Genomic DNA, 16,194 nt, shown 5'->3' with positions numbered 1-16,194 from the left:
TGACCTGACCTGTGACGTCATCGGTGACCTCGAGGTCAATGAAATTAGGTTTCGCTCGACAGTTTTTCCGGGGCTATCAGACGCCGTTTGAATTTTGACGATCGGCCCAGTAGTTTCGGAGTTAGGAGGGGGGGCTATGAATAGCCCCCCCCCCCCCCAGTAGGGCGTGTTATACACAGACCCCAGTGGGGCGCGGGTTAAATATCGTTAAGTTAAAACCTAGCTTCAATAGACGCCACCAAGGGCGAGGACCGAACGTATGACGCCACGTTGACGTCACTCAAGAGGCACGCTATTGGTCGGCCGATTCGTGTAATACACTTGGCGAATAAGCGGCCCGGCGCGGGTTAATGGCGGCGGCCACGGTTTAGAGGTTGGTTGTGTGTGCGTTTAGCGTAAAATGATGAAGGCTTGCGCTGCATATAACTACGGAATCCGCCAGTACCTGAGGACTGAGATAACGAAAATCCAGAAATTTGACATGCATGTTGCGTTGGCCTGTATCGTCTGAACGAAAACAATGAACAAAAGGTACCTACAGTCCTTGAGCTGTGAAGGTGCGCACTGCGCATGTTTCGGACTTTGACCTCACCTCGGGACTTGACCTTTTGGGCTAGGGGGTCAAAAGTTGCACACAAGACGTGCTATGTGCGAATGCAAGCCAGGTTCGCCAGGTTGCATGCCGCCGTTTTCAAGATTTCGCGGAAGACAAGTAGGTGGGAAGGCAGATTCTGCCGCCCCTCCGGTCAGAGGTGAAAAAATGTCTACGCTGTCTCCAACTGTATAAGCTGGCATACAGTTGGAGACAGCGTCTGTCTCTGTCTCCAGGCAAATGGCAAACTTTTATTAGCTGAGCAGTACACGAAGCCCTTATTTATACAACCTTTACAATATTCTGGCTTTGAAAGACAATCAAGTTTTGGTAGATAAAAGGTGAAATATTTTCAAAAGCATAGGCAGCGGAACGGGGAGGGGCGGGAGGGCACCGGGGCACCGTGCCCCCCTTGATTTTGGAATTTAACATTAGCGCTTGTATGGAAAAAAATGGGACTAAAAGTCGGCATCCCCCCCTTCCCCACCCCTTAATTTAAGGTGTTCTGCCGCTACTGTTCGAAAGCTCAAAAAGGATCAAAAAGTGGAAACAGAATATTTTGGATTTTGGAGCTGCTTTTGGGGGAGTGTTCCTTTTATACCTCCAAAAACTTTCTGCCATCTGGACCCAACAATATCCATTGGAAGACTGGTTGTGTTTATGTTGTGTTTCATGCTTTTGAACCGCAGTTATCACGAATGCCGCTAACAAATGCGAAGGGTGTATTTGTTATTTCTGCATCTGGGATAGACTAATGGCTAGCCCTTATACTTAAATCGCGATGTCAGCTCAAAACGATTGAACTGATGGTTTAACAATGCTTATAGAGCTTGTGTCAGACCCAAGTCAGACCATACAAAATCAGCTAAGCCCTGCGTCAGTCTTCCTGGACCAACCTTTCGATTTTGGACGGTCCGCGTGGCGCGCGCATTGGGGTCCGCCTGATGAAAGACGCCGTTGTACCATTTTATGGCACACAAATGTTACGGTCGGTCCTTGGGCAATGGGCAGCAGTGTGGAGGCTGTGAGGGGATCATCTAGACGTGTGTGCTGGTGGTTGCTCTCTTTCATCTACACAAAGGCAATGTAATGGAAATTTTCAGCTTACTTTGTTGTTAAATCAGCAATACTTATAAATACAATGGGTGTTATTTTTTTAACTAAAAGCCGGACGCAAGTATCAGCTCTCGAAAGGACTATTCCTTTGGAGGTCGGCACTTCATACAAATCGTAAGAATTACGAACAAATTTAGGCTAGCAAGGCGTTCAAACATTTCTATGTATACCTAAAATAGACAAAAAAGCAGGCTAGCAGTGCAGTTGTGGGCATCATTACCGGGTGTTATTCCAAAACAGAGGGCTAGTCCATGAGCAACGCGCAAATGCCTTAATTTCCCTACCAACTCTCCAATTAAAAGCAAGTTATATTTGAGTAACGTCGCGCCTGCCTTAAAATGACTCGCGGTCCGCGGATACTCCAGGCAAACTACAAAGTGTTTTATACGAACCTTGTTTGTAAAGTGCAATGCTGCCCGTTGTCCCCGGATACATCTCCCCACCCCTGCCGCCCGCTCCCCGGCCCGTCCGCCACGGTCGGGCCAGGCCGGCCCGTGGCCTCGGGATCCGCCGACCTTCAGTGTAGGTGGCGCTACCACTAACCGCCGGGGGCCTTACCAGCCGCCATGGTCACCGTTGGCAGGTCGAGAAATGCAGAAATGCAAGGGACTGATTTGGCTACTGGAATGAAGTTATGCATTGATAATGAGAACGTCATCTCGCATATCCCTACTATTTTAAAAGCTATAATTACCTTACTAATAGAGGTCAATGCCCTTTGGTAAAGTCCGTCTGACGCCTGCCCTGGGGCGGTAAGCCGACGGCCGCGCCACCTGGTCCGGGTGACGGGGCCTGGTCAGTGGCCACTCGGAGCGGGCACGGCGCGGTGACTGTAGGTAGGCGGCCCGTGGCCGCTGCTCCGCCGGCCAAGCATGCGCTCTCCCCTGCCGCAGTGGGCCGGTCGGCGAATGCTGTTGGTCGTGCTCTCGGGGCTTGTAGCCACCTTGCTCGTGTCTTGGCTGGGTGATCTGGAAACACGGTAAGCGAAACAACGATAACGCCCCTGACAGAAGTCTGCCTCCACATGTCATCGGCTCGCAGTTAGGTAGGGGAGACCCGGGAGGTATGGGCCGGTTTTGTGAAAAGGCAATTTTTTTTCCAACTTGGGCGGTGGCTAGACCCGGTTTTTCACTCTGTGTACGTGAAATTGCCTTTCGCCCGCAATATGTGCCTGATATTAGGCATCTGGGACCGACTATTTTGTCTCGAGATAACTTTCAATAAATCATGCACTTTTTCGATCCACCAAAATACACCGGGAGGTATAGGGCCATGGCCCGGGAGGTATGGGCCGGTGCCATGTTTCATATTATTTTCTCGACAATGAGAACAATACTCGTGGCTGGTATCTACCTTGATCTCTTTAGAGCCCAGGAACCGCATAAGCGGCCAACAGCTTACTTCATGGAGGTTACTTAGGCACATATGTGTTTTGGTAAATTCAATCATGCTCCACGAAATAAGCTAAATAATATTTTTTTTCTGTTCGAATGAAATTTGTAGTTGAATTTTCGACCATGCGCGACAAAAATGAAACTTATTTAAAAGGACATTTAATGAAAGCATGATTTCATTGATTTAGGATCAACGGGGGTCGGTGGCCCGAACCTCCCGGTTAGGACGCCATAACCCGCGAGTTGCTGGGGGGGGGGGGGGGCGGGGGCGTTAAACGCCCCCACTTTTTTCGCCGGGCCATAGCATAAAAACGGCGCGCCGCGCCAAATTTTGGGTACCTTTAGGGAATTGATTGAAGTTTATTGTGACAAAGTTTCAAAAAAATCGGTCGGAAAATTTTTGAGATATCGAGGTTTTAGTGACGTCATGATTTCTGAGTTTTCGACCAAAAACGGCATATGTTCAAAAAATCATATAAAATCACAGAATAGACATACAGACATGCCATAACCGCCAATACCATGAACAATCAAATGGCTATCTTCGATTATTGATTATCGTTCCGCATTTTCCAAAATCTTGAACTGAATCTTGGCAATTTCTCGTGACTACTTCACGACCATGATACACGCATTTCTTAAATTGAACTTTTTGAGACAAACATGTACACATATGATAAGTTCAATGTCACCATCGTGTTCTACGCCCCAAATTACCCATAAAACATGTGTCACAGGCTGCGAATATCAGTTTTGATTTTCGGGGATATGTGCCTACCCGGTTGACCTGACCTTGACCCTGACCTATGCTTGACTGACCCCTACATGGAGCTGACACTCTTGTAGGCGTTATATGATGGATTGTACACCGTTTTGTCAGAGTTAATGACGAGAGGCGCCCATTGCGAAGTCCTGAAGTCCATGCTACTGAAAGCCCGATTTCAGGTGTTTGACCTGACCTTGACCCGACCTGTGAACCAAAGTTCAACTTTAAAGTACTCATCTGAAGCGTCTCGTCGCGTTCTTTCGTTTGCCGCCTCGTGCGTTTCGCTGCGCCTATTGGTTCTCGAGTTATCGGCTGGGGGCGTTTAACGCCCCCCCCCCCAGCAAACGGTGTGTGGGGAAATACCCCAGCAACTGCCGGGATAATGTGCGTAACATCTCAGCTCATAATCTTGCAAGAAAGCTTCAAATTGTCTATCCATTCTTAATTTGCATGCTTTAAACTTTATGTTAGCGATGGTCTAACATAATAAAACGAGCCTGGTTCAAATTTATCACGAATTTTCTATATGTACCGTATTTTACTCGGAGAGGGCAAAAACACTCTATTATCACTCATTGCCAAAAAAGACCGAGGAAGATTTTGAAAATCACGTGGGTTGTTATAACGGAATGGCTGCTACCAGTTTACGCGGTCAAATGTGTAAAAATACGCAACACTTCTTCAAAACTGCGATGGCCCATACCTCCAGGGGGCCCATACCTCCCGGTTCTCCCCTACTAATTAACGATCAGGAACTAGATAACTGGCTAAGTGATTGAAATGTGTCCCAATGTCCATTGTCCACTGTCCTGTGTCCACTTATGTCCATTGTCCACTGTCCTGTGTCCACTATGTCCATTGTCCACTGTCCTGTGTCCACTATGTCCATTGTCCACTGTCCTGTGTCCACTATGTCCACTGTCCTGTGTCCCAATGTCCATTGTCCACTGTCCTGTGTCCACTATGTCCAAATACCCGAAGGTTGTTTCTTCATTAGACAAACACTATTCTTTAGAATTGTGTTTTTCTATTGAAAAACAAACTGAGGGTGTTTCCAATTCGGGATAGGATTCGTGTTTGGTGCAGCGAATTGGGGCACCTTGCTAAATTGGTTTCACACGGCAGTAGTTATACAAAATATATAAAACGACGCAACTGTAGGACATAAACACGGGGAAACATACATAATCAAATAATGGTATTGTGCATACGTCTGCGCTCTTGTTGCCCTTCGGAACTTATCGTTATATGGGGCATTCCACGATAGATCGTACCAGGCCCGTCACCCTCATCTCTCAGATTTTAATGAAAATCGGTCCTAGGGGTAATCATAGGCCCCAAAGACGCCTGGCAAAATATCAGACTGCTCAGATCAAAACTTTTTGAGTTATATCGCATTACATTTTTTTAACTTCGGTTTGTAACGGTGAGTTTGATGGCCTAAAACTCAAGAACGGGTTAAGCAACCAACAAACAGTAAACAACACTAAGCTTGCGATGAATCAAAAATTAATATTGCTATTTGAAAATTCCAAAGAAAAATTTTCATTGTTGAGCAAAAACCTTAATTTTTTCATTTACCTCTAATGACTTTTGGGACCAAAATTTTTCACATTTTTATTTTTCAAAATAAACTTCATGTCATTGCAAATCGACATGCAAAAAATTAGAAAGGTGTTCTTTTTATAAGTTCCTCATTTTCCCGTAAACAAAATGGGTTTCGGAGGGGTTGATACGACCCCAGCGCGCCATTTCGCTTCTAATAGAGCTAGAGCCTCGCGGAAAAAATGAGCGTGTGTGCCGTTACAAGTCGCAGCGATTGGTAACCGATTTTAAGGTCTCAGGTTAACCGGTAGCGTCTGAGGTCAAGTCAAGTGACTGAAGTTACGGGTTCGGTTTTTAGTAAATAACTTCGCAAAAAAATGGCCGCAGAGCCGCGATTTTGGCATCATTGTGTTCGCCTACCTCTGGTGCATCGAATGGTATACTTGTTGCTAGGGTGAGGTCAACTTAAGTAGTTGACCTCGGGTCAAGGTCAGGTCAGAGCCCCTCAGGTCACAAGCTGGGCGAAGGGCATATGGCATATGGCATATCATTCGATTCGGAAGGTCTTCCCGAGTCCATTGGTGGCTTTCCCGACTCTCTAGCTCCGTTTGATCGGGAGTTATTGACGAAAAACTCGTACGACCCAAGTGACGTCATAAATGACGTCACGCAAGGCTAACAATGCAAAAGTGAAGCATTGGACTTTGCAAGGAGTGCATGAAATCACGATTCCATGTACGTGAGATAGTTTTAGATCATTCTCGGCGCCAAAATAACAGTTTTTATATTTCCCATTGACTTATAACAGTGATGTCACATGACCGACCTGAACTCATGTAACCTGAAAAAAATCCCAGATATACAAGTTGTGAGACCTCTGGAGGACACCATGCATGCGTCCTGTAACTTTCATCTCGGACAGCTATGGTCATTGGCGTCCAAAACAATGTCAGAACCAAACAGCCTTTTTCACCCTCGCGCTTATAGGAAAGAGGGTTGGATGAACCCTCTTTTCACTTTTTCAGATGACTCAGACTTCAATTGGAATTTCAGTAACCCGTGATGTCACTAGGCAGCTTTACCACGCCATTTGCAAGCTCCCCTCCCGAAATCACTATTCGAAACCGTTATCGTGACGTAAAATAAATTCATTTATAGAAAGAACACCTTCCTAATTTTTTGCATACTTCTTAACAATGAGCCAAATATTTTTTTTAAAGAAATAAAAATTCAAAAAAATTTGGTCCCAAAGTCCAAAAAATACAATTGAAAGAAAACTCGATATGTCATATATCAAAAATAGCGTATTTTTCAAAATTTCAAAAATACATATTAATCTCTGTTTCATTGCAAGTTCAATGTTATATAACATTTGGTATTTGAATAATCCGTCTTAGAGTTACAGCCCGCCAAACTTAGCGCTGCAAAGCAAGATCCAAAAAATGTTATACACCATAACTAAAAAATACTTATCTGATAACCCTGAAATTGTTACAGGTGGATTCAGAGCCCCTGATTACCCCGGAGACCAATTCTTGTCAAATTCCGAGAGATGAGGGTGTCAAATTGGAAAAAAGTGGTACGATCTATTGTGGAATGCCCCATATACCTGAACTAAATGTTGGTCAAAATTAGGTACACTTATGCAACCTTCTCCTCATTTAAATGTATTTTATGTCACGCTCGACTTGTTTAAGCACGAGTTTATAAATGAACGAGTGAAACGAGTTCATTTATAAACGAGTCCTTAACCCTCCAGGCGGTGGGGGGGGGGGCATTTTCCCCCCCCCTTTATTATTATTATTATTTTTTTTTGATATATCTAGAACCGCTGCGCCGGTCGTCACCAAACTTTCAGTAGCCTCCCGTGAATAGCTTTTACACATTGTGACCAAAACTTTTTCCAAAGGCTATGATAGGTTGGCCGCTAATGACTTCGGAGTGACGTCATTTCTGCCATTTTCGACCCAAAAAAGGTTTCGCGGGAAGAGCTGTCAGGCCTACAGCTTTAGAGATAGAGGGAAATGTTTGGAGATAAATGGTGTAAAAGTAACAGGGCTAAAAACTGTTATCTCGGATTTTTGAAATTTTTTAAGTTTGGCCCCCAAAAATTAAAAAAAAGAATAATCCAGAAAAATCCAGCCGAAAATTCCAGAAAAAATCCGAATTTCGAAAAAAACGGAATATATGTAATAGTCCCTACCGCTTTTTATCCACATACCAACTTTGAGATCGATGCCTCTTTATTTGGCCAAGTTATAGCAAAAAAAAAAAACTTCAAAATTGTTGACGTCAAATTTTGAAACTCATTTTTCTGCACTTCTAGACAACGAAGCGCAAAACGAAGACCACCATTAGACTCCCTGTGGCGAGCTGCATCGAATCAATACCCATTTTATGCAAAACTATCAACTTTGAAATTTGACCTTTCTTGACCTGGCCTTGACCTGCCCTCCACCAGAAAGTGACCTGAACCGTACCTGATGGTCTTATAACCAACACCATTGAGTTGGAAATGAAAAATTGGCCATAAAACATGCATCGCACAACCCTAGTAAAGTTCGATTCATGTGTTGACCTTTGGTGACCTGACCTGGTATTATCAGTGACCTCTAATAGCAACACATGTGCTAGGCAACTGCGCCCTATCGCTGATTTTCGACAAAATGCGTTTTACTCGATGTTATAGCGCATTCCCTATAAAGGCTGAGCTACACTATGCGTGACCGTTCAGGAAATTACGTGCGTGATCTGCAGATCCGTGATTGCGAGATTCCCTTGACATCGGTTTCTGTGATTTTCCAGAATTTCCGTGAATTGTATGCTGACGTAATAATAACAACTAATAAATGGCTTCGCACAGGGGCGGATCCAGAAAAACTCCAAGGGAGGGGCCATTAGAAACCAGGAGGCCCCCATAATCCCACCTGTTGGAGGCCCCATCTTCCCACTTGTTGGGCCCCCCCCCCCCAAAAAAAATGCGTCTATTGAGCTTATCTAGCTGTTCAGGCAACATCTCAACATGAATAGCCACTTTATTTTCAGGAGGCCCCCTTTTCAGCTTTTTAACTTTTTATTTTATTTTTGAAAAAAATCGGCCAAGGGGGGGGGCCATGGCCCCCATGGCCCCCCCTTGTATCCGCGCCTGGCTTCGCAACAAACGCTTAAAGGGACTATCCCACCTTCAAAAAAGTACCATTTAGGATTCGGAAATGTTACTCATGATATTGTGACGAATTCTGCAAGTTTTTGCGCGTTTTCATTGTATACTTTTTGAGATATTACGACTTTTATATTTCATCGTGACGTCATTTAGATCGGATCTGTGACGTAATGAAGGATTTACTTCATGTCAATGTGTGGGAAATTTGGCAGCAAATATACGTATTTGCTCTCAAATATGACGCGGCTCATACATACAAGGATCTCTGATTAGCTTATTCGTAAATCAAGTGAAACTTCACTTAATGCGTGACAGGCGTTCAAAATGCAAATGACGTCATCAAATGGCCGTTAATAGTTAAGAGATAGGGCCTTAGCTAAGGCCCACTTTTCAAATGAAGGGAACGAATTTCTTTAACACTACGAAACTGAGGATATTGCGACCAGGATATATAGTGGTTTTTGAACCTGGCCGCCAACTTGGCTATCTCAACTCAGAACTAATGCAAAGGTGGGACAGTCCCTTTAAGTTTGCTATTTTCTACACTATTTTATTGATAATTACTATTAGTTAATTTTGTTAATAAAACATCAAAAATACGCGAAAATTAAAGAAACAATTATTAATTACGTCACTTGGATTCATACGGTGCGGGTGACATTTATTGAATCATCCCGGCCCCGGGCAGGAATATATTTAACCCGCGCCCTGGTGGGGTCTGTTTATAACGCGACCTGGTGGGGGGGGGCTATTTTTTGCCCCCCCCCTCGTATCTCCGAAACTACTGGACGGATCCGCAAAATTCAAACGGCGTTCGAAAGGCCTGTCAAATTTGTCGAAGGAACCCAAATTTCATTGGCCTCGGGGTCACCGATAACGTCACAGGTCAGGTCAAAGATGAAATGTTTCACCGTTCACGGGTCTGCTAGGGAATGCGCTATAACACCGAGGAAAACGCATTTTGTCGATAATCAGCGATAGGGCGTCAGTTGCCTAGTAGATATGTTGCTATTAGAGGTCACTGACAATACCAGGTCAGGTCACAGGTCAGGTCACCAAGGGTCACAGGTCAGGTCACATGAGCCCAACTTTACTAAGGTTGTGTGATGCATGTTTTATGGCCAATTTTTCATTTCAACTCAATGGTGTTGGTTATAAGACTATCAGGTACGGCTTAGGTCACTTTCTGGTGAAGTTCGGGTCAAGGTCAGGTCAAGGTCAGGCCAAAAAAGGTCAAATTTTAAAGTTGATAGTTTTGCATAAAATGGGTATTGATTCGATGCAGCTCGTCACGGGGAGTCTAATGGTGGTCTTTGTTTTGCGCTACGGGGTCTAGAATTGCTAAAAATTGAGTTTGAAAATTTGACGTCATCAATTTTGAACAGTTTTTTCACTATAACTTCGCCAAAAAAAGAGGTATCAATCCCAAATTTGGTATGTGGATGGAAGGCGGTAAGGACTATCACATATATTCCGGTTTTTGCGAAATTCAAAAAAACTGTTTGGATTTTTTGATTATTATATCCAAAAAAATTATTTATTGATTTTTGGGGGTCCAAATCCAAAAATTCCAAAAATCCGAGATAGCAGTTTTGTAGTCCATTTGATTCTACAGCTTTTATGTCTTCATCATTTTTCTGTATTTGCAAAGCTATAGGCCTGACAGCTCTTCCCGCGAAACCCTTTTTTGGGGGTCGAAAACGGCAGAACATGACGTCACTCTGACGTTATTTCCGGCCAACCTATCATAGCCTTTGGAAAAATTTTTGGTCACAATGTGTAAAATTGATGTCCGGGAGGGTACTGAAAGTTTGGTGACGATCGGGGCAGTGGTTCTGGAGATATATCGAATAGTCTGGAGGGGGGGGGGCAAAAAATAGCCCCCCCACCAGGTCGCGGGTTAACTGCAGTTTGCCAGTTGTACCAACCTCTCGATAGGCGTTATCACAAGTGTATTCGCGGCCATTGGGGCGACGTAAGAAAAGAAGAAAACAACTGGCCCCAAGAACTTTAAATTATCAAATAGCATGCACCTTTTCCTTGATATGTAGAGAATTTACCATTAATTGTTAGAGAAAATTGCATTTAAAATCTTCCATTTATGCTTTTTTCATCGTTTGCACAGTATGTTCTTTTACTAAGCTAGAAACACTAATTAGAAATAGTTCCCGCATCATCAAGAACAATAGGGAAGGCTTGAAGTGAATACAATACAATAATCTAAACCAGGGGTCGGCAAATGGTGGGGCATGCCCCCTTTGGGGGTAATGGAGCCTCTCGGCGGGGGGTAATGGGGGCCTCTCAGAAAGCCTCATCTTAGAATTAATGGCTCCCTTGATGGGACAGACATCACGACTGTTTGGTCCCAGGGTTCAAAGATAAGTCCAGGTCGAACTCTAACCGTCGCCCCTCTATTGGCGTTTTCATAGCAGCTAACGTAAACGGGGAGGGGCCGATTGGACCCCAGCCTCTCGGCCTCTGAACTGGAGCTTTGCGGTAGAAAAACGAGTGTGCTACCCGTGACGATAGGAAGCCGCTGCTACCCAATTTTAACCTTCGCAATTATAGGGGGACCCCCTTTTCTTCGTTTTTTTTTTTTCGCGAATAACTCGCGCAAAAAGCGGCCGATCACGACAAAATTTTCAGTACGAGTTGATCAATTTTATACATTGGAGCTGATTTCGAAGTTCGCAACCATTTGAACATTTACGACTAAGTAATTTTGGTGCCTTCGTAACATGTTACGAAGCTGTCAGTGGTGGTTGATGCCTATACTATAAATACCCGGCAGGACGCCTATTGGTTGACCTGACCTGACCCGACCTGGCCTAAATGCACGAATACATCATCTATGATCAAAACTTAGCTGCTGGCTGAAATGAAACGGGACGCAGTGTCGGGGTACGTAGAGCCGGGTGGGTAGTATGGTAGCATCTGAGTGAGTGAATGAGCAGCGTGTTTTTGTGTGTGTTTTTATGTCATGTCATAGATGATAGATGTGTGTACACTGGGCATTGGACATACACGTAATGATATTCTCAAATATCTTATAACATTCATTTCAAAAAAACTTAGATAAAATTCGTGATCAGAACTTAGAAAAATCCCACAGCAACCCCACTTTACGAAGTTCTGACAGGTCTCGATTTTCCCGACTTTTTTTGGTCATTACCTGACCTGGAAGGTCAACCAATGACCTAGGACCTTAAAATTGGGTATCATTGGCTTTGTCTCGTCACGGGCAACACGCTCGTTTTTTCCGCGAAGTTCTAGCTTAAAGAGTTTCAAGAGGTCAATGACAATACAATTGTGGAGAAGATCGGGACCCGCTGTTACTTCTAGAATTGAGATTTTATGACCTATCATGATCTCACGAAACAACTAACAAGTCAACGGTTATTTGTGTCAATATATGACATATTTTATAACAGAAAAGATAATTGGCTCGAGGGTACAATTTTGTCATGATACGATGATTTTACATAATAATGCGAGAAATACCCAAAGTGTCACTGAAAGGTATGGCATTCCAGTAAACTTGGTTGTGTATGCAATGCGGTCTGGTAGGTGGGGGTAATGGCCCTGCCTGGCGCCCGAAAAGGGGGCACGACACCGGAGGACCTGCCGACCACTGATCTAAACGGTTTTGTAATCCATGAGAAGACACTTCTAAAATTGCCAGTAGAAATATTAAAGGCAAAAGTTCAACTTTTTCACAAGACGGATGGCTATTAACCTATTCAACGTGTGACAACTCAGCCGGTATATCGTCGCCTACAGCCCAGCTTTCCCTAGTGACCGATAGAGGCGCTGCTATCGATGTCCGCCCGTGCCGCCTAACGTTGCATTAACCCGCGCCCTGCTGGGGGGGGGGGGGGTTTTGAACACCCCACCCCCTTGTGGTTTTTCGCAAATATCTCAGGGTACACCTTGTCACGCATCAATTCTAAACATGTCGTGAAAATTTCAGACCAAGGTCATTCAAGGTCAGGTCTCCAGGTCACTTGAAGTGACCTCACCTCATAAAAAGTTTCAATGTCTGCCATAGCTACAGCGAGTGACCGATCGCTTTGAAATTTTCAGCGATTGCTAAGAGCAATAGCGTGTACAAAATGTATATCTCAGAATTTTGATATCGATGACCTAAGGTCAGGTTAATTTTGCGACATCCCCATTACACTATGCAACAGTCATTTTGTTCCTGAGTAACGACCGATTTTTTTGGACTCATTGGGTCCCATTATAACCGAAATGGGCATTTGTTTTGATCTGAAAATGCTTTTCCGGTTTTCAGAGACGATTTTCGATTTTTGGCCCCGAAATTCGGTTTTTGGCCCACTGTGTCCGGTGTAATTGAGTAATCGACTCGCGGTAACGTTCATCGCCCTTCCTATGCCACAAGCTTTCGAATGATATCCGGTTTTGCATATTTGCGTGTAAAAATAACGTCATAAATCTATGTTAAAGTAAGAAAATATTGAAATTTTGTAAAAATTTGACATTTTTTTCGATTTCATTTCAAAATAGAGTAAAAACTAAAGGCCCTATCCAAATTCTGAGCCCAGTTCCTTGAAGAGCATTCAATTTCCGTTCGGAAGGTACTATTTTAGTGCATTTTATCGGTTTACTGTGGCGTCCAGATTGAGTCACTTGAAAAACGGGCCCCCAACAGATCAAGATTCTGAGCGACAGGACTGCTCAAAAGTAAGTTCCTGCGTGTGACCCGAGGTCACAAGGGGTCAACAAAATGACCTCAGTTGACCCCTCGTTGATCCTATGGCGTTAACATACGTTATCAGGTTAATGCTATGTGATATGACTTAGGATATGTGTTTAGGTTAACTCAATCTGGACGCCACAGGAATCCGATAAAATGCACTAAAAAGGTACCTTCCGAACGGAAATTGAATGCTCTTCAAGGAACTGGGCTCATAATTTGGATGGGGCCTTTAGTTTTTCCTCTATTTTGAAATGAAATCGAAAAAATGTCAAATTTTTACAAAATTTCAACATTTTCTTACTTTAACATAGATTTATGACGTTATTTTTGCACGCAAATATGCAAAACCAGATATCATTCGAAAGCTTGTGGCATAGGAAAGGCGATGAAAGTTACCGCAAGTCGATTACTCAATTACATCGGACACGGTGGGCCAAAAACCGAATTTCGGGGCCAAAAATCGAAAATCGTCTCTGAAAACCGGAAAAGCATTTTCAGATCAAAACTAATGCCCATTTCGGTTATAATAGGACCCAATGAATAAGAAAAATTCGGTCGCTTTCCAGGAACAGAAAATTTTTCATTTTTTGTTGCATAGTGTTATAAGTCAACGGAAGAAAATTGAAATGCGCCTGTTTTGGACGAAAGACATTATAAACACTCCCAAACACTGAATTACAAGTGGTGTAGACACACTGAACATGAAAATTGTATCCGTGACCCCTGTTTATGCCCCTGGGCTGAGGTGATCTTAGGTCACGAATTGTATCTAACAGTTTTTCGCAAATAACTTTTGATAAAGGCATGCTAGAGCGATGAAAACGCCTTAGATGTGTTCAGCTCGACGATACGGATCGACTGATATGCAACATGACCCTTTCCGGTCAGGTCATGACCTTGACCTGAGGTCAAATTTTGAAGTTGACCTTTCAAGGTCAAGTTATAGTTCATTCGATGCGTCTTGACGAGAAGAACACGATGCCGGTAAAAGTAAGCTCGTGCAAGGCTTGGGTCAAAAGTTATTGCAGAAAAACTGTTTCCAAAAAAAATCGGCTATTTTTGCAGTCTTTGCCCCCTGCAGGCAAAACCGTTGACGTTTGAGGTCAAATCTGAGAGAATTACTCAGAAAGGGCGTTAATATGGGGGCTATCGAATGCGCCTTTCCGCGGCGCTGTAGCTCTATTGGTTCCCGAGTAATGGGTTGGCTTCTTGGAAATTGTCGACATTCGACCTGGAAATCGGCAAAATTTTGCCTTCGATGACCTCTGGTGACCTGACCTTTGACCTGACCAAAAAATTGACGGAAGTGATTTCGTCATTATTTTTGACGCTCTTTCGAACGCCGACTTCCGAGTATCGCTACGTGGCCCAGGAGCCGAGTTAGAAGGGGGGAGGGTGTTCAACCCCCGGCCCCCAGCAGGGCGTGGAAATCCAGGACCCCCAGCCGGGCGCGGGTTAAAACTGTTGCCAGTTGCCACTGTTGTTGCTTGTATTGTATCTGATTCTGCATGCTATTCTGAACAATCCAAGTGCCTATCTTTCAGTGTTCAAATCAGAAGTTGCGGCAGTGCTGCTTTGGGCATTTTAAACAGAAAAATTCAGTGCGTAATCTGGAAACGTCATTGCTTGCCATCTAACTAGTTATCTGAATAGGCTAGTCTAACGTAGCTCATAGACAGACATGCAGTTCAGCTTCAACCTTACCTTAACCAGCGCCGGGCCGGGGGGGTGTTTGTTTGAACACCCCTCCCCTGCGGTTTTTCGCAGATATCTCTGCACACCTGTTCGTGCAGCTTTTCCGCACATGTTGTGAAAATTTCAGACTCAGGTCCTCCTTAGGTCAGGTCATCAGGTCACGCCAAGTGACCTCACCTCAGAAAGAATAAGAATGCTCGTCATAGCTACGCTGATTGATCGATTGCCTTGAAACTTTCAGCGATTGATTAGAGCAGCATTATCTATAAAATGTTTATCTCGGAATTTTGATATCGGTGACCTAAGGTCAGGTCAATATTGCGGCCTCTCCATTATAAGTCAATGGGAGAAAATTGAAAAGCGTCTGTTTTGCACGAACGCTATTCTAGACACTCTCAATCATCGAGATGTAGGTAAACTTGACACACTGAACCGGAAAAATGGCAACTGTGACCCCTCGTTATGTCCCCGAAGTCATCTCAGGTCACGAACAGAATTTAACAGTTTTTCTCTAATAACTTCTGATAGAGGCGTGCTAGAGCGCTGAAAACGCCTTAGATGTGTTCGGCTCGACGTTGCGGATCGACTGATCTGCAACATGACCTTTTCCGGTCAGGTCATGACCTTGACTTGAGGTCAAATTTTAAAGTTGACCTTTCAAGGTCAAATTATAGTAAATTTGACGCGTCTCGACGAGAGGAACACGATGCTGGCAAAAGTAATGTCATGGCTCTTTTGAGTCAAAAGTTATTGCCGAAAAAAAAACGTTTTTCGTGAAAACGGCTATTTTTGGAGTTTTTGCCCTCTGGAGGCTAATTCGTTGACCTGAGGTCAAATCTGAGAGCATTATTCAGAAAGGTCTGTAAAAGGGCTATCGAATGCGCTTTTCCGCGGCGCTGTAGCTCTATCGGTTCCCGAGATAGCCGTTGGAAGTTTCCAAAATGTTGAAATAGTCAACATTTTACTTTTGGTGAGCTCTGGTGACCTGACCTTTGACCTGACCCAAAAAATGTCCCGAAGTGTTTTCGTCCTTATTTTGGACGTTCTTTCGATTGCCGCTTACCGCGTGTCGCTACGTGGCCGAGGAGCCGAGTTAGAAGGGGGGGGGGGTGTTCAGACACCCCCGGCCCCGGCGCGGAATCTCAGAGCACCGGCCCGGCGCGGGTTAAGGTTTCCTGAGTGTGCAATATGCATTCAAAAATA

The 16,194-nt window shown here is 44.2% G+C and overlaps 1 protein-coding gene across 2 annotated transcripts in view; it reads left to right on the top strand.

Moving 5' to 3' along the window:
• Positions 1 to 2,501: 2,501 nt before the first annotated feature.
• The window catches only part of LOC122381932 (carbohydrate sulfotransferase 10-like), a 37,113-nt gene continuing 23,420 nt past the window's right edge, over positions 2,502 to 16,194 (top strand). The window contains exon 1 of one of the 2 annotated variants that reach the window (XM_043366723.1): positions 2,502 to 2,687. In XM_043366723.1, coding sequence (XP_043222658.1) covers positions 2,581 to 2,687 — 107 coding nt within the window. In that variant the 5' untranslated portion in view covers positions 2,502 to 2,580. The remainder of the gene's footprint in view (positions 2,688 to 16,194) is intronic. The other variant, XM_043366724.1, reaches the window with a different exon arrangement.

Source organism: Amphibalanus amphitrite, unplaced genomic scaffold, assembly GCF_019059575.1.
Source record: "Amphibalanus amphitrite isolate SeventyFive unplaced genomic scaffold, NRLGWU_Aamphi_draft 000130F_arrow, whole genome shotgun sequence".
In the NCBI taxonomy this organism is placed as follows: Eukaryota; Metazoa; Arthropoda; class Thecostraca; order Balanomorpha; family Balanidae; genus Amphibalanus; species Amphibalanus amphitrite.
The sequence above is the reverse complement of the archived record's forward strand: the minus strand, read 5'-3'. Positions and strand labels throughout refer to the sequence as shown.